The sequence below is a fragment of the Ranitomeya variabilis genome, chromosome 1 (assembly GCF_051348905.1).
Source record: "Ranitomeya variabilis isolate aRanVar5 chromosome 1, aRanVar5.hap1, whole genome shotgun sequence".
In the NCBI taxonomy this organism is placed as follows: domain Eukaryota; kingdom Metazoa; phylum Chordata; class Amphibia; order Anura; family Dendrobatidae; genus Ranitomeya; species Ranitomeya variabilis.
Window position 1 is genome coordinate 827,480,403 of NC_135232.1, and position 24,207 is coordinate 827,504,609.

General features: G+C 41.6%; 1 protein-coding gene across 2 annotated transcripts in view; it reads left to right on the forward strand.

Annotated features, from left to right (window-relative positions):
- LOC143786150 (rod cGMP-specific 3',5'-cyclic phosphodiesterase subunit beta-like) overlaps positions 1-24,207 on the forward strand; it is a 90,315-nt gene that overhangs the window by 48,356 nt on the left and 17,752 nt on the right. Inside the window, exons 7-14 of one of the 2 annotated variants that reach the window (XM_077275444.1) lie at positions 2,483-2,549; positions 4,877-4,924; positions 5,842-5,991; positions 7,464-7,607; positions 8,276-8,341; positions 19,098-19,244; positions 20,472-20,579; positions 20,786-20,895. In XM_077275444.1, coding sequence (XP_077131559.1) covers positions 2,483-2,549; positions 4,877-4,924; positions 5,842-5,991; positions 7,464-7,607; positions 8,276-8,341; positions 19,098-19,244; positions 20,472-20,579; positions 20,786-20,895 — 840 coding nt within the window. Of the gene's footprint in view, positions 1-2,482; positions 2,550-3,547; positions 3,645-4,876; positions 4,925-5,841; positions 5,992-7,463; positions 7,608-8,275; positions 8,342-19,097; positions 19,245-20,471; positions 20,580-20,785; positions 20,896-24,207 lie in introns of those variants that run through there. The other variant, XM_077275435.1, reaches the window with a different exon arrangement.

Here is a 24,207-nt window from a genome sequence, read left to right on the forward strand (position 1 = left end):
AAAGGTTTTGGGGGTATGTCAAAAGCAAAAGAAAAGTCAAAGATGCTATAGGATTTTTACAGGGGGAAAAGAGTGAAGTGGTCAAAAATGATATTGAGAAGTCCGAACTTTTAAATTCTTATTGCATCTGTTGCTCTAAGAAAGCAATTGTAACATCAACTGATCTTCTTGGTGCCATTGAAGGAATAAAAGAACCCACACTATCCAGAAACAGGGAGATGGCGACAGAACACTTAGTTAATTTAAATTAATTTAAATTTCCTGGTCAAGATGGATTACATCCTAGGTTACTGAAAGAGTTAGCAGAGGAATTAGCAGAACCACTAGCCAGAATCTTTGAAAAATCCTGGAAAATTGGAGAAGTCCAAGAAGATTGGAGAAGGGCAACTGTACCTATCTTCAAAAAAGGAAAGAAGATGGAGCCAGGAAATTACAGTCCAGTGAGGCTTACTTCTATACCAGGAAATATATTTGAAAAAATAATTAAATAGCATGTAAGTACTTGGATAAGAATACAGTAATTAAAAAGATCCAGCATGGGTTTGTAACAAACAAGTCATATCAGACTAATATAATTTCTTTCTGTGATGGAATCACTGACTGGATGGATCAGGGAAATGCAGTAGATATAGTATATCTCAACTTCAGCAAAGCATTTGATAACGTATCTCATACTATCCTGATTGAAAAAATGACCAAGTATGGGATTGACAAGGCTACGGTTAGGTAGATTCATAACTGGCTCAGTGGCAATAAGTGGATGCACATCCATTTGGAAAATTGTTTCAAGTGGGGTACCACAAAGCTCTGTCCTGGCCTCATTGTTGTTCAACATTTTTATAAATGACCTAGATAAGGGAGCTGAAGATAAACTAATCAAATTTGCAGATGATGCAAAGGTAGGAGGGACAGTTAACACTAGAGAAGACAGAGAAAGAATTCTAAAGGATCTAGATAAGCTTGAACAATGGGCAGTGACTAATAGAATGGTATTTATCAGGGAGAAATGCAAGATTCTACATCTGGGAAAGAAAAAATAAAATTACATCTACAGAATGGGAGGAATAGAACTAAGCAACAGCACATGTGAAAAAGACTTGGGTATATTAATAGATCATAGACTGCACATGAGTCAACAGTGTGATGCAGCAACAAAAAAGGCAAACACAGTTCTAGAATGTATTAAGAGAAGCACAGAGTCTAGGTCACGTTAAGTAATTATCCCCCTCTATTCCTCTTTGGTCAGGCCTCATCTGGAATATTGTGTCCAGTTCGGGGCCTCACATTTTAAAAGAAACATTGAAAAACTGGAGCAAGTTCATAAAAGAGCTACCCGGATGGTAAGCAGGCTGCAAAGTATGTCCTACGAGGAATGGTTATAGAATCTTGGAATGTTTAGCTTGCAAAAAAGAAGGCTAAGAGGAGACTTAATAGCTATCTACAAATATCTGAAGGGTTGTCACATTGAAGAGGGATCATCATTATTCTCAGTTGCACACGGAAACATGAAAAGCAATGGAATGAAACTGAAATTGAGAAGATACAGATTAGATATTAGAAAAAACTTTTTAACAGTGAGGGTGATCAATGATTGAACAGGCTGCCACAAGAAGTGGTGGGTTCTACTTCAATGGAAGTCTTCAAACAGAGGATGGACAGACATCTGTCTGAGATAGTTTAGTGAATCCTGTGTTGAGCAGGGGTTTGGACACGATGACCCTGGAGGTCACTTCCAACTCTAACAGTCTATGATTCTATGAAAGCTATGCTAGTGTGCATAACTCGCCACCACTGCATTCACTCTCTATGAGACTGCCATAAAATGGCAAGCATATCTCAGCAGCCCCATAAGAAATGGATGTAGTAGCAGTTGAGCATGCACACTACTACTGCATTCTTACGCCACATTCACACGTTCAGTATTTGGTTAGTATTTTACATCTGCATTTGTAAGCCAAAATCAATGGAACAATCAGAGGAAAGTATAAGGGTGCCGTTAGCAGGCTATATTACTCACATAAGGGTTAAATAGCAATCCTAGGACTGGTCGCCTGCTCTCCAGACCTGAGCATGACAGCTACATAGAAATACATGCTGTCATGCTCAGGTCAGTAGAGCCGATGACCAATCAGAGCATTGCAATGCGATCCTCACACGAGTAATACGAACATCTGAGTGCGCCCTTATACTTTAACTATGATCATTGCACTAATTTTGGCTTACATATACTGATGTAAAATACTAACCAACTACTGAATGTGTAACCGGGGCCTAATACTGAAAAAAAAAGTTTCCCATTCTGCCGATCGGTGCAGGTCCCAGCAGTTGAACACTCACTAGCTAATGAATTGTGATGATAACTAGTTTTCAATGGAGAATCCCCTTAAGAATAACCTGTCTCCCCGTAAAGTTCAGCAGACAACAACAAATATGTCCATTAAAAATGCACTATTATATGTTATGTTATTTTTTTCCTTTAAAGAAACCCTCCTGCTGATCACTGGGCTCTGGTTAGTGGGCTTCCAAGTTTTGTTGCAGAAAGTGGATTTGTAAGTTTGTTAATATTATTTAGAATAGAATGCTTTGACTTGAAGTCATCCATTGCTGTTAACTTGCATCGCCTACCAAGTTACTGTTTTCTAATGTTAATAGAATTACGGTATACTTTGAATAATATATGTTACATTCTTTAGCTACATCTGAGCCGCCCATAAAGGTCCAGGTGGTACACACTTTAGTAAAACGTCAATGCAGATTGTGCAGGAAAAAAATAAACAAGGTTTACTTTCAATCAGCTCTGCTTTGCAGTCAGGTGGCTGAATTTCCCCTTTAACTTGGGTTAATGAACCAGCGCCCAGTTACAGAGGAAATGAGTAATAAATAGAATGTATTAACATGCCAAAATACCCCTTAAAGGTCAATTAAGACTGTTGTGGCCACAGATGTGTGAAATAAACAAAAACAAAAATAAAAAAGTAAGAACATAACAACAGAAAAAAAACTAAATAAAATCGCTTTTTATAGCCAACCACTTTAAAAAATATGTCCAATATATAAAAATTATTTATATGGAAAGGGGAATGCAATTTAAAATGCTTTTTTAGCAATCCTTTGCATTTATAAAAAAAAGTAAAAAAATGCAAACAATAGACAAGTAAAGATAAAAACTAAGGTAAAAAAGAGACACCGCAAGTCCAAATACCTGTTCAAAGCCCCTCCCCTGTTAAAAAAAATATGTCCAATAAAAAGTATTTATACGGAAGGGGATATGAAATTTAAAATGTTTTTTTAGCAATCCTTTTTGATCATAGAAAAGTAAAAAAAAATTAGAAAAATAGAAACGTAGTTCCTTACTTTTTTACATTTTCCCAGATATCAGGAAGAAAAATAAATATAGAAATGACATAAAAATTAAGCCCCATGTAATCACAAAAAGAGCTGTTAAAAAATGCATGTAGGGTAAATCTGCAGGTTTAAAGGGAACCTGTCACCAGAAAAAAACGCTATTAACCTGCAGACATGGGGTTAATCTCCAGGTTAATAGCATTACTAACCTACCAGACACCTGCACTTAGCCACATGCTGTGGGGAAAAAATGAACTTTGCAGTACCTGAAGGAAACTGTCAAGCAGGACTCAAATAAGGTACAGTAGACGAGGAGGCAGAAAAAAACACCGCCTTTATTGAAAGACAGAGGATTATATGCCAGAAGATAACATTAACAATTCTTGAAATGATAATAGCAATATTAGATACAAAGAGAGATAGCTGGAGCTTGTCACACATTGCAAAACTCAATACAAACAGTATAAACAATTTCTACAAACTACTGTCTTCTAACTTCCTACCTGGCTTCTGATAATCGAGCCGTGCTGCTACAGCACCCTAGCTAAAGAAAGCTGCACTACACCCTAACACAGTTGAACACCGGTGTACACTCACAGTTCTGTAGCTCTCAGAAGGAGGTCTGGTGGCTGCTGCTTGATCCTGACGTAGTAGAACCAAATTTGTTATGTTGAGCTCTTCCTTCAGACTAACTGATCTGTCTTTTTCTGAATCTGGGCAAGTTTCATTCCCACTTTCACTGTTGAGAGATTACTGGTACAATATCGTGGATTTCTCTCTCAGGTTACAGGTGCTTGGGGAGAACTACCCTGGCTGTGCGATGCAATGCTTTCCTTCTGACACGGACGTGGTGATCGATCCTGTGTTAGCTGGGCACTATCTTCTCCCTTAAAGCTGTTAGTTCATTTACTAGTCTCTCGTTGTTAGGACACACTTATAGTCCTACCTGTCTCTCACAGGCACAAGACTCTTTTCTCTTCCTGAACCGACACTTACGGCTTCTTGCTCAAAATCAACACACAGCAAACTGCTGGGGAGAAGGAACTAATCCAAGTGCATTGTCTATTAAAGTCACAGTGTAATTCATTTCAAGATTTCACCTGGCAATGTGGATGATACGAGACATCATCCATGTCAAATAAAGAAGGAGGATGGGGATCAGCAGATGAGGCGAGGGATGGAGAGGCCTGAAACCATGTGGGGAAACAGGATCACTGTCATTGCTAAAATACACACACAATAACTTTAGATGATGATTTACAAGGAATAACAAGTTTACCGAAGGGCTCAGTCAGACAGCTGTATAAGACAGACCATGTAGGATCACAATGCTTGGACCGGCCGGCGGTTCTCTCGACCTGAGAATGACAACTGCATATATATCCATGCAGCTGTGACACTCGAGTGGAGATAGCCGCTGGACAACCCGTGCATTGTAATCTGATCTCTGAGTGTGCACTAATGGTGATGATGATGTAAATACTAAATGGAAATGCATCTTCTTACATCTTATTATTGTACTCTAATGTAGATTTGCAACATTATGAATGCAGCCGCAGATGAAATGTTCAAATTTCAGGTAAAAATAATTTATTGGTATTGTAAATAACAAACAGCATTTGTGGTTGACATATCTTAAGAACGGCTAATAAGTTACTGGACCCATACAACGACCTGTACTAAAAAAGGGGTGAGGTCATGATATTTGTGATTCTAAACCACCAGTGCTAGTAGTCCCATTCTTGAAGAATGGGTTACAGCCCAAATAGTAGTAACAGACAGTGCTAGTGTTGGCATGTCATATAGTTCAGAGAAAATTATAATAGTTATACTCCAGAAAGGTCCACAAAGTCCAATTTACGAGAAAGCTGCCAACAGACATCTCTTCTGGCAGGTTTTCTCTGGAAGAGCAAAGCAATTAGCAGTCCAAAATTGGCTATGGCCAATCAATATTTCCTGTCATAATCAGTTGGCCAGCCCCCCCCATACTCATGGGGGTGTCAACAAGACCCGTAGATATAGGCAGATTTGGCCGACATTAATCTGTGTTTGGTTAATTGTGCTGTAGTCTCTCATTGAGATTGCAGACCACTGAATGGTGACAGTGTGATATTCATACAGTGTCACGATTCCTCTAAAGTCATTGTGTTTGTTGGTGGTTTTGTGAATGCATCCATGTGATTTGCATTCTTGCGGTCACGTGTCAACTAAACTTGCTTCTCTCAGCTTTTTTCTATTGATAGAAAACAGGTGAGACTAGTCGGCATGTTACTGCAAGTACATGACCGTGGTTGTTACATAGAGTAATTGCAGATGTTTCATTTAAGTCTGAATAACCCCTTTAACTCCCAAATTCCCTATTTGTTAAAGGGTTTTGTCAAGTGAAAAACTCTTTCTAAGAACATGACTATGCATGTTCCAGTTTCTAAAGCTCCACATTCTATTCCAGCTTACCTACTCACTTTAATGTCAGTTATTTCTGAATTTGTTTTCAAGAAAGAACCATTGGATGAATCTGGCTGGCTTATTAAAAATGTTCTGTCAATGCCTATTGTTAACAAAAAAGAAGAAATTGTTGGTGTGGCCACCTTTTACAACAGGAAGGATGGAAAACCTTTTGATGAAATGGATGAAACATTAATGGAGGTAAATAACTGGTTAGGTTACCCTCATAATTTTACTGCTCCTGTTTAAAAGTGGCCCCTACGTGTAATTGACAAATGATGCAGTTTAGCAAATGGCTGTATTTTACAATATTCATTAGTTTTATGCCTACAGCTTAACCCCTTCAAGACCTTGTCCTTTTCCGATTTTGCGTTCTCGTTTTTTGTTCCCCTCCTTCCCAGAGCCATAACTTTATTTTTTCCATCAATATGGCCATGTGAGGGCTTGTTTTTTTGCGGGACAAGTTGCACTTTTGAACGACATCATTGGTTTTACCATGCCGTGTACTAGAAAATGGGAACAAAATTCCAAGTGCGGTGAGATTGCAAAAAAAGTGCAATCCCACACTTGTTTTTTGATTGGCTTTTTTGCTAGGTTCACTAAATGCTAAAACTGACCTGCCATTATGATTCTCCAGGTCAGTATGAGTTCATAAACACCAAACATGTCTAGGTTACGTTTTATCTAAGTGGTAAAAAAAAAATTCCAATCTTTGTTAAAAAGAAAAAAAAATTGCGCAATTTTCCGATACTCGTAGTGTCTCAATTTTTCGTGATCTGGGGTTGGGTGAGGGCTTATTTTTTGTGTGCCGAGCTGGCGTTTTTAATGATACTATGTTGGTGCAGATCGCCCGTTATTGCATTCTTTTGCAATGTCGCGGCAACCAAAAAAATGTAATTCTTGCGTTTCTAAGTTTTTCCTCACTACGCTGTTTAGCGATGAGGTCAATGATTTTTTTTATTGATAGATCGGGTGAATCTGAACTCAGCGATACCAAATATGTGTAGGTTTGATTTTTCTTTTATTGTTTTATTTTGAATGGGGCGAAAGGGGGGTGATTTAAACTTTTATATTTTTTTCATATTTTTTTAAACTTTTTTTTTTACTTTTGCCATGCTTCAATAGTCTTCATTGGAGGCTAGAAGCTGGCATAGCCTGATCGGCTCTGCTACATACCAGCGATCATCAGATCGCTCCTATGTAGCTGAATTGCAGGCTTGCTATGAGCACCGACCACAGGGTGGTGCTCATAGCAATCCGGCATCAGTAACCATAGAGGTCTCAAGGAGACTTTTGGTTACTAAACCGATGCATTGCTGACCCCCGATCATGTGACGGGGTCGGCGATTCGAGCATTTCTGGCAGCACGGCCGGAAGCACCGGTTAAATGCTGCTGTCAGCATTTGACAGCGGCATTTAACTAGTTAATAGGGGTGGGTGAATTGCGATTTCACTCACCGCTATTGCGGGCACATGTCAGCTGTACAAAACAGATGACATGTCCCGGCTTTGATGCGGGCTCGCCGCCGGAGCCCACATCAAAGCAGGGGACCCGATCTCCGCAGTAATAGTACGGCGGAGGTCAGGAAGGGGTTAAATCTGAAGTCCAATCCTGAATTCATAGTAACTTCAAACTGTTCCCTACTAATGATTCAGTGTTATTGTTGTTACAGTCTTTGACACAGTTTCTGGGCTGGTCTGTTCTAAACACTGACACCTATGACAAGATGAATAAGTTGGAAAATCGCAAGGACATTGCACAAGATATGGTTATGTACCATGTAAAGTGTAACAGTGAAGAAATGCAAGATATCCTGGTAATTAGTATAGTTTTTATGAGTTTTGTACTCCACATAAGGTATACCTGGGGCTACCACATTCTCATCATGTTATATGCTTCCAGTTATGATAATAGTTCCTCCTTCCTCCTATATTCATGAGGCTTTATTTAGAATTGGATGCTGTGGTGTCTGACTGCTTACTTTTATCAATATCAAGTTTGGACTCATTGGGCTAACCCAAAGCCCACCCTCCATCTATATTAAAGTTGTCCAACTTTAATTCCATCATAAACTTTAAGGTTCTCATTGTATCACACAGGCCATAACATCAAAATAAACCAACTCAATAGACCACAGTGGTAAGTGATTACATTCAAAATTCAGCTCCAAGTACGGGTTCCAAATTTCTAGCCCTTTGGATGCCATTAAGTTATAGCCAGGAGGATCCCTATGTGAGCTTTTCTGACCCAAATTTTTATTACTGATATTCTTGGATGTGGTGAACATAAACCATTTGAAATATGGGCATAAGTATCTTGCAAATTCTACTCTCCTGTCGAGTAAAGAATTTTTTCCATGGTTGCATATTTGGAAGTATTAACGCGTTCCTCCCCAGAGTTACACTTCAACAGTTGTTATATTTGACCTCCATGATTAATTAATTGGCTGAGTTACATAACTTTTATCCTGCTGTCTTTTTCTAGCCATCTCGTGAAAAACTTGGAAAGGAGCTTGAACAATGTGACGATGATGAAATTGCCAAACTACTTGTAGGTATAAAATATACTTAAAAATATAAAATGCTGCTCTATTGTACCTGGAATTTGTGACATATATTCTGGCAGCAGGAGCTCAGTATATGACTGCAAACTATCACTTACCTATGCGAACACATGCTGAGAAAGTAGCGGGTTGTAGTCAGTGACTCTGAGCTCCCATTCATCAGAAAATTGAATTTCATATGGATAAGAACTAACTTATACTTTACCGATATTTTATTCATGGCGGAAGAAACCAGACAGTACTGTGCAAAAGTTTTAAGCATGGGAAGAAAAAATGGTACTAAGTAAGAATGCTTTAAAAAAGATTTTTTTTTTTTTTTTATAAATTAACAAAAGGGAAAGTGAATGATTAAAAAATAAATCTAAATGAAGTCAATTTTTTGGTGTGACCACCCTTTGCTTTCAAATTAGCACCAAATCTTAATTAAAAAAAATCAAGGATTTTGTTGGATTATAGTCAGGTTTCTGCGTAACCATGCTCCATTTTTTGGTTTTAGTTTTCTCCTCCTTTTCTTCCAAGAGCCATAACTTTTTTATTTTTGGGTCAATATAGTCGTATGAGGGCTTGTTTTTTGTGGAAAGAGTTGTAGTTTTAAATGACCCCATTCATTTTATTTGATAGTGTACTGGAAAATGGAAAAATAGTTCTAAGTTCATTGAAATTGCAAAACAAGTGCAATTTCACAATTTTTTGAGGATTTTATATTTACCATGTTCACTATAAGGCCGGCCTCACACTAGCGAGTTTACGGATGTATAAACTACGTCCGTAAAATACGCATAACACACGGCCCAATAATTCCCTATGTCCCAGCTCCTATCAGCCGTATTTTACTGGTGATCTGTAGTTACCTTGAGTTGCGGTGATGCGCCCTCTGCTGGATGTCCTCATGAACTGGAGCCTTGGAAAAGTTCCCACGCTCGAGTTCATATGAGGACATCCAGCAGAGGGCGCCTCACCGCAACTCAAGGTAACTACAGGTCACCCAGCTTTCCTTTCAGTACCCGGGGTTTACAGGCACGAGCGAGTGCATTAGCACAGCTCCTGGCTGTAAAATGATTTAACCCCTTCAGATGGATTTACATCGTGGGACATAACAACGGAAGGTATGGAATATTGTTTTTTTTTTAACTTTGTTACAGAACGAGGGTCTTCAGGTGGATTAAGAGTCTAATAAAATATTACAACAACATGTGTCTTTATTTCATTAAAATACTTTGTAATAATGTGTGTGTGTTTTATTAACCATTTAGTACTATTGGATTAATAATGGATAGGTGTCATAATTGACGCCTCTCCGTTATTAATCTGGCTTAATGTCACCTTACAATAGCAAGGTGACATTAACCCTTCATTACCCCATATCCCACTGCTACACGTGAGTTGGAAGAGAGTGGCCAAGTGCCAGAACAGGCGCATCTTCCAGATGTGCCTTTTCTGGGGTGGCTGGGGGCAGATGTTTGTAGGCTATGTAGCTCTAGGCTATTAATATCTGCCCTCAGTCACTGGCTTTACCACTCTGGCGGAGAAAATTGTGCGGGAGCCCACGCCAATTTTTTCAGCGATTTAACCCTTTATTTTACAAGCTACAGCGCCCAAATTTTGCACATACACACTACTAACATTAGTAGTGTGGAATATGCAAAAAAAAAAAAGGCATATGAGATGGTTTACTGTATGTGAACCATGTCTCATATCCTGTCGGGTTTGTGAAGGAGAAATGAAAAGCCGGCAATTGAATTGCTGGCTTTTCACATATATCGCGCTGAATTAAATATAAATACAGAATATATATACATGTGTCTCAATGACATATATATATATATATATATATATATATATATATATATATATATACTGTATATATGTTTTAACGAACATTTGAGCACATAAATCCATTAGATGTCGGTTTTGCAAGCCTGCGAGAAAATATCGCAGTATGGATGCCATACGGATTACATACGGAGGATGCCATGCGCAAAATACGCTGACACACCCTGCCTACGGATGACATACGGATCACTATTTTGGGGACTTTTCTGCGTATTAAGGCCGTAAAAAACGGACCGTATTTACATACGCGGAGTGTGAGGCCGGCCTAAGGCAAATCTGGCCTGACAACATGATTCTCCAGATCAGTACGAGTACGCAGATACTAAACATGTATAGTTAGTTTTGTTTTTACTTAAGTGGTGAAAATTTTTTGGGGAAATTTGTAAGATTCTTTTTTTTCTTTTGTCAATGTTTCCTGAGACCCATAACATTTTCATTTTTTGGGAATGCAGAAATACCAAATATGTTTATGTTTTTATTGTTTTATTTTTAATGCGGCAAAAGGGGAGTGATTCGAATTTGCGTTTTATTCTCTCCATTGCATCCCATCAAATCGCCATGTACATAAGGTATAATGATCGCGCAGACTCACGTTGAGTGTAGCTGCAATCAAATGTAGGTGTCAGTTCTATATGAGAGCTGACATCCTGCAGCAACATTCACAATCAGTACTAGCACTGATCGCGGGCTTTTAACCCCTTTGATGCTGCTGTGAATATTGAGATCATGGAGCATCACAGAGGAAGGGAGCTCCCTCTGTGCTCCCATTGGCACAACGCAAATGCGTTATGCCAACTGTCTCCATGGTGACCCTGAACTGAAAGATGACAGCGGGGTCACCCAAGGACGGTGGGCTGTAAACTTCTGCTCAAAGCAGAAGCTGACATGCCTCCTCCCTGTGTGAGAGACACTGATCTAATGCTCTGCAATGCAGAAGGACAATGTAAAAAAGTAGAAAAAAGTTAATAATATTGTAAAATATCAAAGAACCAAAAAAATGAATCCAATACATTTATTTATGTAAAAATAAAAATAAACAAAAAATGTACACATTTTGTATTGCCGCATCTTGAACGACCCGCCCTATCAAACTATCCCACTATCCCTTCAGTGAACCCTATTAGAAAATAAATAAGAAAGCGAGGCAAAAAACTATGCTTTATTATCATGCTGATGAACAAAAAGTGGAATAAAATGTAATAAGAAAGCCAAATGTACAGTAAATAAAAATGTTATCTCTGAAAATTTCATCTTGTCCCACAAAAAACAGACCATCAAACAGCTTGGTCAGTGGAAAAATAAAAAAGTTATAGCTCTCAGAATAAAGTGATGGAAAAATAATTATTTTTCCTATAAAGGTTTTATTGTGTAAAAGCACCAAAACATAAAAAAAACTATATAAATGTGGCATCAATGTAATCGTACTGGCCCGAAGAATAAAGCTGTCTTAGTAATTTTACCACATGCGGAATGGCATAAAAAAACTCCAAAAAAAATTTCCTGAATTGCTGGATTTTGTTCATTCTGCCTCCCAAAAATCGGAATAGAAAGTGATTAAAAAATGTCATGTGCCCGAAAATTTTACCAATAATAACGTCAACTCGTCTTGCAGAAAACAAGACCTTACAAGGCTGTCAGCCGAAATATGGAAAAATTCTAGGTATCTAAATATGGGGATGCAAAACGTATTTGTGCAATAAAAAGCGTCTTTTAGTGTGTGACAGCAGCAAAGCACATAAATCTGGTATCACTGTAATTGCACCAACCTGAAGAGTAAAGTCGTCTAATCACTTATACCGCACGAGGAATGGCATAAAAAATAAATAAAACTAATTCTTCACCTGCTAGTTTGATTTTTTTTTTATTCTGCCTCCCAAAGATCGCAGTAAGGCTAGGCCCACATTTATCCTGCACTCTTCTCTCAGCGCTTATACCGGGCTTCCATGTAAATCCCTGAAATACGTGATTCAGATGGAATCCTGGTGGAAGATTCCCTATAACGAGGCAGATGGAGGCACTGTGGACGCTGTCTGGCCTTTGATTTGGTGGTGTCCATCCTTTTAGGCATGCATAAAAGCACGGTTGGCCACAGTTTTGTGCACTTCTGAAAAGAAGGACAACACTGAACAGAGCCCATACAGAGTCCAGAGTAATGCTGCAGCCTCATTATAGTGACTGGTTCCCTTGAGGGTTTCATCTGAATCATGTTACGCAAAGATTTAGGCTGGAGTCACACTAAACGTATGAAAAATCGGTCCGAGTCTCCCTTCCAAGAGTTGCACGAGTGTAATGCGAGTGTCATGCAAGTACAATCCGATTTTTCACACCTAGCATCCGATTTACATCCGAATGCAGTGTGATTGCTATCCGATTGCAATGCAATTTTAACATGAGCTTTTACATAGAGCAATTTTCTATGTCATTTACACATCATTTCAAAGGAAATATTCTTCAAAACATGGTGCTCGTACTGACGTCAGAAGATTGAAGTGAGTTCATTGGCTGTGAACTCATAGGACCTGTCTGACTGCACTGCAAGCAGGAGAATTTTGTCACTCTCGCAGTGCACTCAGAGAGGGAATAGGAGTTCACAGGCAGACACATGTCACACTCACGACCTGACTGGTGGGCGTGAGCCAGGGGGTTTGTGGCTCCACTGTGCCACGAACCAAACTACCCTGGAAGGGGCGTGACTATGACAGCTGCCTTGGCCTTCTCTGGAGCCTCTGATAGTGAGGTCAGACTTGTGCAACAGGCAGCTGCCAGATGCTACTACAGGGTGGTGTCTGGCTGTGGCTGCTGATCCCACTTGGAGAACAGGAACACTAGACCAGGTGCGGGCATCAGGCAGGACTGGAAGAAGAGCATGGCTGAAACTCAGATGAGTAGGCTAGCACAGCTGAGACGCAGGGCTGGCAGAGACACAGGGCTGGCAGAGACACAGGGCTGGCAGAGATGGCAGAGACACAGGGCTAGCAGGTACAGCATAGACACAGGGCTGGCAGGTACGGCAGAGACACAGGGCTCGCAGGGCTGGCAGGTACGGCAGAGACACAGGGCTGGCAGGTACGGCAGAGACACAGGGCTGGCAGGTACGGCATAGACACAGGGCTGGCAGGTACAGCAGAGACACAGGGCTGGCAGGTACAGCAGAGACACAGGGCTGGCAGGTACTGCAGAGACACAGGGCTGGCAGGAACAGCAGAGACACAGGGCTGGCAGGTACGGCAGAGACACAGGGCTGGCAGGTACGGCAGAGACATAGGGCTGGCAGGAACGGCAGAGACACAGGGCTGGCAGGTACGGCAGAGACATAGGGCTGGCAGGAACGGCAGGAATGGCAGAGACACAGGGCTGGCAGGTACGGCAGAGACACAGGGCTGGCAGGTATGTCAGAGACACAGGGCTGGCAGGTACGGCAGAGACACAGGGCTGGCAGGTACAGCAGAGACACAGGGCTGGCAGGTACGGCAGAGACACAGGGCTGGCAGGAACGGCAGAGACACAGGGCTGGCAGGTACGGCAGAGACATAGGGCTGGCAGGAACGGATACAAGAGCTGCCCTAAATACTGGAGGCCTCTTGGTAATTAGTCATGAACACATTAGACAGGTGTGCCCTGATTCTATAAGAACCAGAGAGTTCTGGCGCTGCCCCCTATGCACACAGCCAGGAAGCATGCAGAGAGCAGGCAGAAAGCAAGAGACACAGTGCGTGGAGTTGGCAGCAGACAGAGACCACAACATGACCTGCAGCAGTGGGTGAGATGGTGTGTGAGAGGTGAGAGGCCATGCAGTGATGCCAGCAGAGTTGCTGCTGAATGACAGGCTGTATGGTCGCATCAGACAACCATGCATCCTGCCATCTAGATGTAGCAGAGCTAGACCCATCATGGGACAAATGGATTAGCAGCATTTCTGCGGAAAGGTGAGGAATATTGCTGTTTGTTTTTTTAACTCTTTTGCAGATGATGAGGGCATCGGGGGAATGGGCGAGGTTGTAAGTATGGTTTAATTAAGATTATTAAAGGAGTCTGTGTCATTCTTTCAACGGGTGTCTGTGTTTTTGTACAACATGATTGTGGTTAGTAATGGGGCGCCATTTCTTTCAGAAAAATAATCTTTTGTTAATAAAATTCATGCACAGTAATTTTCACACACACTGCACTAATTGTATTTGTCACTGACATCCATATATCTATCTATTCTATGTGTATTTACTGTATGCAATCCATCTCTTCTATCCTGTCGGCTCCTGCAGTGATTTTACTGTTCATGGCAGATGAATTGCCGGCATTTCTTCGATCTATCTATGTAATATATATATATATATATGTGTGTGTCACTGACCTCTATATATCTCTGTATTCTTTGTGTATATATCTATTCTATTCTAACCTGTCACTGTGATTTTACTGTACGCGGCACATGAATTGCCAGCTTTTCAAAGGAAAGCAGTGCGTAAAAATCGGACAGCACTTGCATGGTCTGAGTGCTGTGCAATTTTTTTGTCGCACCCATAGGCTAACATTGCCGAGTCTCGTACGAGTCTCGGCGACAATCGCAGCATGCTGCGATTTTACACTCATGCTGAATACACCCAAGAAAATAAATGGTGATGTGAGCTGCCCCATAGTTTATTTTTGGTTCAAGTCTTATGCAATGTTTTTTCGTATAGCATTTGCCCGTATTCTATGGTAGTGTGACGCCAGCCTTAGATTTAAATCCTGATGTAAGTGGCTAGCATAGAGTGCTGGATATATGTGATCCTAAATGTTATGTAAAACAAAAGCTTCAACTGAATCCACAAAAAAAGCAAGGTCCCAATCAGGTCTGTCATCTGTAATGGAAAGGTAATAGGAGGCTCCCACGTTACTGGTAGTACAAAGGCTCTGTAAAAGCGTAGAGCCCCCAAAAGAAATTCAGCACATTCTGCGCTCCCAAATCCCTTCTGAGCCCCAGTGTTCCTAAACCACATTTAGAGTCCACATGTTTAAGTATAATTACAGACGCGGGTTCTTTACTGTAAGAGCAGTGAGACTATGGAACTCTCTGCCGTATGATGTAATGAGTGATTCATTACTTAAATTTAAGAGGGGACTGGTTACCGTTCTGGAAAAGTATAATGTTACAGGTTATATATATTAGATTCCTTGATAGGGTGTTGATCCAGGGAACTAGTCTGATTGCCGTATGTGGAGTCGGGAAGGAATTTTTTTCCCCAAAGTGGAGCTTACTATTTTCCACATGTTTTTTTTTTTGCCTTCCTCTTTATCAACATGTTAGGGCATGTTAGGTTAGGCTATGGGTTGAACTAGATGGACTTAAAGTCTTCCTTCAACCTTAATAACTATAAGATGTTTGGCATTTCTGTAGCGATGACATCCTGCCTAATGGCTGGGAACCACAATGTACTGGGCACTACAACGTGCTGGTGACTGCAACTATTTGGCACTGCAATGGCAGTTTGCAATTTTCATCCAGCAACATCCATTGCTGCTTGTTTCTGGAAAACACCCATGGAGTCAAAATTGTCACTACCTAAATGGGTATAATTTCTAAAATTTGGTCACTTGAGGGGTGATTCTGTTCTTGTAGCACTTAGCGGCTCTGTATATGTAGAAAGCAAACTATTCTAGGAAAATCTGCTCTCTAGGAGGCAAATAGCGCTCCGTTCCTCCTGAGTCTCACCATGTGGTCTAAACAGTACTATACAGACACATATGGGGTATTTTTCACATTTATCAGAAATCGTGGGACACATTTTGGTGCCATTTTTACCCATTTTACAGTGTAGAAATGTAAAATCTGGGGGTAAACAAAATTCTGGTGGTAAAAATGGAATTATTTTTTCTTCACTGACCATTGGTATACAATTCTGTGACACACCTGTGGTATCAATATGATCACTGCACCTCTAGATGAATTTATTGAGAAGTATAGTTTGTAAAATGGGGTTCTTAAGGGGAATTCTGATATTCTGCAAAAATGAGTGCGCCAAAATTCTTCCAGATCGTTGTAAAAGACTCATTGCCATTTATCGCAAATTCTTGATTGCAGTTGTTGCTTCTAAGGGTGGTACAACCAGTTATTAGGTTTAGGGGCAATCACTTTCACACAGGGCCCTGTAAGTTTAGATTTATTTTTCCCTTAATAATAAAGACCTTCATTTAAAAACTGTATTTTGTGCTTACTTGTGTTATCTTTGTCTAATATTTAAATTTGATTGGTGATCTGAAACATTTAAGTGTGACAAACATACAAAGGAATAGGAAATCAGGAAAGGGGCAAACACTTTTTCACACAACTGTCTTCAGTATTAAAAATAATAAGGAGTCCTGAAAGTGATAATATGGCCCCCACAGAGCACTGAACTCAACATTATAGATTGTGTCTGGAATTTCATGAAAAGACAGAAAGATTTGCACAAGTCTTCGTCCACAGATCTGGGATAAGTTCTCCAAGACGTTTGGAGAACCTCCATGCCAATTTCCATCAAAAGCTGTGTGCTAGTGTGGCTAGAAGAAAACGAAGGGCGGTCACACAAAATATTATAATATTTCGATTTCTCTTTTATTTACAGTATTTGGTTTGCATTTTGTTAATAGTTAGAAATAAACTACCGTATATACTCGAGTATAAGCCGAGATTTTCAGCCCAAATTTTTGGGCTGAAAGTGCCCCTCTCGGCTTATACTCGAGTCATGATCGGTGGTGGGGTCGGCGGGTGAGGACTGTCATATACTCACCTAGTCCCGGCGTTCCTGGCGCTGTCCCTGCAGTCCCACTGTCTTCGGTGCCGCAGCCTCTTCCCCTGAGCGGTCACGTGAGACCGCTCATTAGAGAAATGAATAGGCTGCTCCACCCCCCATAGGGGCGGAGCTGCATATTCATTCCTCTAATGATGGTGCCGGTGACCGCTGATAGAGGAAGAGGCTGCGGCACCGAAGACCAGCTGTCCGGGGGAAGGAGCGGGACGCCGGGAGCAGGTAAGTATCGCATATTCACCTGTCCTCGTTCCACACGCCGGGCGCCGCTCCATCTTCCCGGCGTCTCTCCTCACTGACTGTGCAGGTCAGAGGGCGCGATGACGCATATAGTGTGCGCGCCGCCCTCTGCCTGATCAGTCAGTGCGGAGAGACGGCGGGACGGGACGCCGAGGAGCTGGAAGCAAGAGAGGTGAGTATGTGGTTTTTTTTTTATTGCAGCAGCAGCAATGGCACAGCTTTATGTGGAGTATCTATGGGGCAACGGTGCAGAGCACTATATGGCACAGCTATGGGGCAATGGTGCAGAGCACTATATGGCACAGCTATGGGGCAACGGTGCAAAGCACTATATGGCACAGCTATGGGGCAACGGTGCAGAGCACTATATGGCACAGCTATGGGGCAACGGTGCAGAGCATTATATGGCACAGCTATGGGGCAACGGTGCAGAGCATTATATGGCCCAGCTATGGGGCAATGGTGCAGAGCATTATATGGCACAGCTATGGGGCAACGGTGCAGAGCACAATATATATGGCACAGCTATGGGGCAACGGTGCAGAGCACTATATGGCACAGCTATGGGGCAACGGTGCAGAGCACTATATGGCACAGCTATGGGGCAACGGTGCAGAGCATTATATATATGGCACAGCTATGGGGCAACGGTGCAGAGCACTATATGGCACAGCTATGGGGAAATGGTGCAGAGCACTATATGGCACAGCTATGGGGCAACGGTGCAGAGCACTATATGGCACAGCTATGGGGCAATGGTGCAGAGCACTATATGGCACAGCTATGGGGCAACGGTGCAGAGCACTATATGGCACAGCTATGGGGCAATGGTGCAGAGCACTATATGGCACAGCTATGGGGCAATGGTGCAGAGCACTATATGGCACAGCTATGGGGCAATGGTGCAGAGCACTATATGGCACAGCTATGGGGCAATGGTGCAGAGCACTATATGGCACAGCTATGGGGCAACGGTGCAGAGCACTATATGGCACAGCTATGGGGCAACGGTGCAGAGCATTATATATATGGCACAGCTATGGGGCAACGGTGCAGAGCACTATATGGCACAGCTATGGGGCAATGGTGCAGAGCACTATATGGCACAGCTATGGGGCAAAGGTGCAGAGCACTATATGGCACAGCTATGGGGCAACGGTGCAGAGCACTATATGGCACAGCTATGGGGCAACGGTGCAGAGCACTATATGGCACAGCTATGGGGCAACGGTGCAGAGCACTATATGGCACAGCTATGGGGCAACGGTGCAGAGCATTATATATATGGCACAGCTATGGGGCAACGGTGCAGAGCATTATATATATGGCACAGCTTTATGTGGAGTATCTATGGGGCAACGGTGCAGAGCATTGTATATATGGCACAGCTTTATGTGGAGTATCTATGGGGCAACGGTGCAGAGCATTGTATATATGGCACAGCTTTATGTGGAGCATCTATGGGGCCATAATGAACGGTGCAGAGCATTATATATGGCACAGCTTTATGAGCATCTATGGGGCCATAATGAACGGTATGGAGTATCTATTTTTAATTTTGAAATTCACTGGTACCTGCTGCATTTTCCACCCTAGGCTTATACTCGAGTCAATAAGTTTTCCCAGTTTTTTGTGGCAAAATTAGGGGGGTCGGCTTATACTCGGGTCGGCTTATACTCGAGTATATACGGTAACACTTCTATTTTTTAAAGCATTTGCACTCTGCAGAACTGTATGAATAATATTTTCATAAAAATGCAAGGTTTACTAGTATTGCTATGTGAATGTTATATATTTATGCTCTCAAAATATCTGTTACTTATGGTAAAAAAAAAATGTTAAGAATGTACTTAAAACCATAATGAAAACATTAACATTCACCCAAATGGCTGCTCACTTTTTCCAGAAAACACAATTGCCAGGACCTTCCAAGTTTGAAATTTATGAATTCCGTTTCTCAGATTTTGACTGCACTGAAATAGAACTTGTAAAATGTGGAATCCAAATGTACTATGAACTTGGCGTGGTTAAGAAGTTTCAAATCCCTCCAGAGGTAATAATCAAAAGTTAAGCTACAACATAAATGGCTCTAGATTACAATCACTATCCTCATCATTATTTTATAACATTTATTTTTAATTAAGTAATTCTAAATAGTAGAGATGAACGAATCAATCCATGGAGGACTGAATTAGAGTTAAATGTCTGGAAATTCATGGTTTCAGACAAATGTGATAATTTTGAGATTCAATTTGCAGCAAAAAAAACCAAACAATTTCCCATAGTGCTGAAACTTCAGAGAGGGGCCTAATGTCATGTTGCGTTGCTGTGCAGACCTCCCCATAATGCCCAACAGTGATGGTCAGTACCTGGGTCATCACAGATCAGCTCTCCCAGTGGGTCAGGTTGTACTGCAGAATCATTTTCCATCTCCAGAGTCACTGGGTGAGTCTCTTTCTTCTGTAGAGTGTAAGCTCTTATGGTCAGTGGCGTCCTCTCTCGCTCTCTTCTGTAGTATGTAAGCTCTTATGACCAGTGGAGTCCTCGCGCTTGCCTATAAAGAGTAAGCACTTAGGATCAGCAGGCTTCTCTTTCCCTTGCCTGTAGTTTGTAAGCGCTTATGGTCAGACAGGTCCTGTCTCTTTCACCTGTTAAGTGTAAGCTCTTATGGTCAGACAGGTCCTGTCTCTTTCACCTGTTAAGTGTAAGCTCTTATGGTCAGACAGGTCCTGTCTCTTTCACCTGTTAAGTGTAAGCTCTTATGGTCAGACAGGTCCTGTCTCTTTCACCTGTTAAGTGTAAGCTCTTATGGTCAGACAGGTCCTGTCTCTTTCACCTGTTAAGTGTAAGCTCTTATGGTCAGACAGGTCCTGTCTCTTTCACCCGTTAAGTGTAAGCTCTTATGTTCAACAGTGTCCTCTCTCGCACCTGTAAAGTGTAAGCTCCTGTGATCAACAGGGACCTCTCTGTCGCTTGTAAAGGGTAAACTCTTATGGTCAGCTGGGTGGTCTCACTCCTCTCCCCCACTTCTATTTTCTGAGCAAGTACAAGTTTTTCAGTATTGAAATTACCGCAAATTTATTATCCACAAATCAAATCTTTTGGGAAAATTCAGCAAAGCCGGCAATTTGAATTTCAAAAGATCCTCTCATCTCTACTAATTAAATGACACTATCTTTATATCTTTCATAAATCCTAAGTCTATGGATTTTTTACTCAGATTAGTTTGACTGTCCAGTTTTATCTATTGAGATTTTAATTACCTGCCTTTATCATTTAGGCACTGGTGAGATTTATGTATGCTATGAAGAAGGGATACAGAAAGGTCACCTATCACAACTGGCGCCATGGATTCAATGTTGCACAAACCATGTTCACACTTCTGATGGTATGTCACAGTTTGGCCAATATGTAACTTAATTCATGAAATTAATAGAGTGGCATTCCTATAATTACCATTATAACAACTTTTGTGAAGGACGTGAGAACAGTTTTTGGTCCAAATTTAACCAAAGATAACTTAAATGTTGGTAAATTTTAGTAGACGTATAAGAGAAATCAAAATCTTATTACATGTATTTTCCCTTGTTATAGACTGGGAAATTAAAGCGCTATTATACAGATCTAGAAGCCATGGCCATGGTTACTGCAGGATTTTGCCATGATATAGACCACAGAGGAACTAATAATCTCTACCAGATGAAGTAAGTAATGTACTTTGTATCTATTATGACTGCAACTGTTAAATTTCTTCAGGTGTGTAAGGAGATGGACCAGCTGCCGTGTTCACCCCTGAAGACATCAATGCTACTGTGTTATAGACTATGTAAGATGTGAATAATGTTTTGTTCCTGATATGTTTCCTTGTGATAAGTGTTATTTTCCCTGTGCACTGCAGTACTAATTAACAGTCACAAGATGTCACGGTCTAGAATGTAGGTGAAAAGTGAAGTCTGCCCAGTAACACAGCAGGCACAGAGACAGTGTGAGGGTTAAGGACAGCCCAGATTTGGGAGGGTAAGCTGAGAGTTAAGGTACCTTCACACTGAACAACTTAACAACGATAATGATAGCGATCCGTGACGTTGCAGCGTCCTGGATAGCGATATCGTTGTGTTTGACACGCAGCAGCGATCTGGATCCAGCTGTGATATCGCTGGTCGGAGCTAGAAGTCCAGAACTTTATTTGGTCGTCAGATCGGCGTGTATCGTTGTGTTTGACAGCAAAAGCAATGATGCCAGCAATGTTTTACAATGGTAACCAGGGTAAATATCGGGTTACTAAGCGCAGGGCCGCGCTTAGTAACCCGATATTTACCCTGGTTACCATTGTAAAAGTAAAAAAAAAAACAGTACATACTCACCTTCTGATGTCTGTCACGTCCCCCGGCGTCCGCGCTGCTGCTCAGAGCTTCCTGCACTGAATGTGTCAGTGCCGGCCGTAAAGCAAAGCAATGTAAGTATGTAGTGTTTGTTTTTTTTTACATTTACACTGGTAACCAGGGTAAACATCGGGTTACTAAGCGCGGCCCTGCGCTTAGTAACCCGATGTTTACCCTGGTTACCCGGGGACTTCGGCATCGTTGGTCGCTGGAGAGCTGTCTGTGTGACAGCTCTCCAGCGACCACACAACGACGAAACAGCGACGCTGCAGCGATCGGCATCGTTGTCTATATCGCTGCAGCGTCGCTTAATGTGACGGTACCTTTAGTGCAAAGTTCAGGAAGTGTCAAGTTCAGTTAGAGAAAGTGTGGTGAAGTGACAGCAGCAGCCACAGGCAATATCCAGCTAAGGGCAGTGTAAGCCTGTTACTCGAGGCTGTGGATTGCAAAGAGCCCTTCTGTGCAAATCTGTCTGTCGGCCTTGGAACCTTGAGATGGAAATTGAGGCCTTTGGGTGCAGTAAGCCTACAGAACTGCAGGAAAGATGGACTCAAACTCTCAGATGCGGTTGCAAACATTAATCCGGGTGCACTGCTTGTGATGGAGTAGAATTCCTAGTGGTAGAGTAGTTAGCAAGAGGGATGATCTACCCAGACTGAGAACAAGGGCTGAAGTTAAGTCCAGTACCTGTGAGAAAGACTGTAGCCCATTGGGCTCTATCGTATATGCCTGATTGTAATCACTCTGGCACACTTAAGATTAAAAAAGCAAATGGTACAGTTTCTTGCAATTTCCAAGGTTATAATTTATTGTATGTCCGACACGCGATGATCAAATAGTACAAGTTAATCAGGTACATGAATCAACGTTTCGGCTTTTCCAAGCCTTTGTCAAGAAATACCTATATCTTCAGTGAAGAGAGTATCCGGGAAGACCGAGTCCGTGGCAAGTATCCTGGATACTCTCTTCACTGAAGATACAGGTATTTCGCGACAAAGGCTTCGAAAAGCTGAAACGTTGATTCATTTACCTGATTAACTTGTACTATTTGATCACCGAGTGTCGGACATACAATAAATGATAACCTTGGACATTGCAAGAAACTGTACCATTTGTTTTTTGAATCTTAAGTGTACCGGAGTATTTTTCTATATACAGTGGGGCAAAAAAGTATTTAGTCAGTCAGCAATAGTGCAAGTTCCACCACTTAAAAAGATGAGAGGCGTCTGTAATTTACATCATAGGTAGACCTCAACTATGGGAGACAAACTGAGAAAAAAAAATCCAGAAAATCACATTGTCTGTTTTTTTTATCATTTTATTTGCATTTTATGGTGGAAAATAAGTATTTGGTCAGAAACAAACAATCAAGATTTCTGGCTCTCACAGACCTGTAACTTCTTCTTTAAGAGTCTCCTCTTTCCTCCACTCATTACCTGTAGTAATGGCACCTGTTTAAACTTGTTATCAGTATAAAAAGACACCTGTGCACACCCTCAAACAGTCTGACTCCAAACTCCACTATGGTGAAGACCAAAGAGCTGTCAAAGGACACCAGAAACAAAATTGTAGCCCTGCACCAGGCTGGGAAGACTAAATCTGCAATAGCCAACCAGCTTGGAGTGAAGAAATCAACAGTGGGAGCAATAATTAGAAAATGGAAGACATACAAGACCACTGATAATCTCCCTCGATCTGGGGCTCCACGCAAAATCCCACCCCGTGGGGTCAGAATGATCACAAGAACGGTGAGCAAAAATCCCAGAACCACGCGGGGGGACCTAGTGAATGAACTGCAGAGAGCTGGGACCAATGTAACAAGGCCTACCATAAGTAACACACTACGCCACCATGGACTCAGATCCTGCAGTGCCAGACGTGTCCCACTGCTTAAGCCAGTACATGTCCGGGCCCATCTGAAGTTTGCTAGAGAGCATTTGGATGATCCAGAGGAGTTTTGGGAGAATGTCCTATGGTCTGATGAAACCAAACTGGAACTGTTTGGTAGAAACACAACTTGTCGTGTTTGGAGGAAAAAGAATACTGAGTTGCATCCATCAAACACCATACCTACTGTAAAGCATGGTGGTGGAAACATCATGTTTTGGGGCTGTTTCTCTGCAAAGGGGCCAGGACGACTGATCCGGGTACATGAAAGAATGAATGGGGCCATGTATCGTGAGATTTTGAGTGCAAACCTCCTTCCATCAGCAAGGGCATTGAAGTTGAAATGTGGCTGGGTCTTTCAACATGACAATGATCCAAAGCACACCGCCAGGGCAACGAAGGAGTGGCTTCGTAAGAAGCATTTCAAGGTCCTGGAGTGGCCTAGCCAGTCTCCAGATCTCAACTCTATAGAAAACCTTTGGAGGGAGTTGAAAGTCCGTGTTGCCAAGCGAAAAGCCAAAAACATTACTGCTCTAGAGGAGATCTGCATGGAGGAATGGGCCAACATACCAACAACAGTGTGTGGCAACCTTGTGAAGACTTACAGAAAACGTTTGACCTCTGTCATTGCCAACAAAGGATATTTTACAAAGTATTGAGATTAAATTTTGTTTCTGACCAAATACTTATTTTCCACCATAAAATGCAAATAAAATGATAAAAAAACAGACAATGTGATTTTCTGGA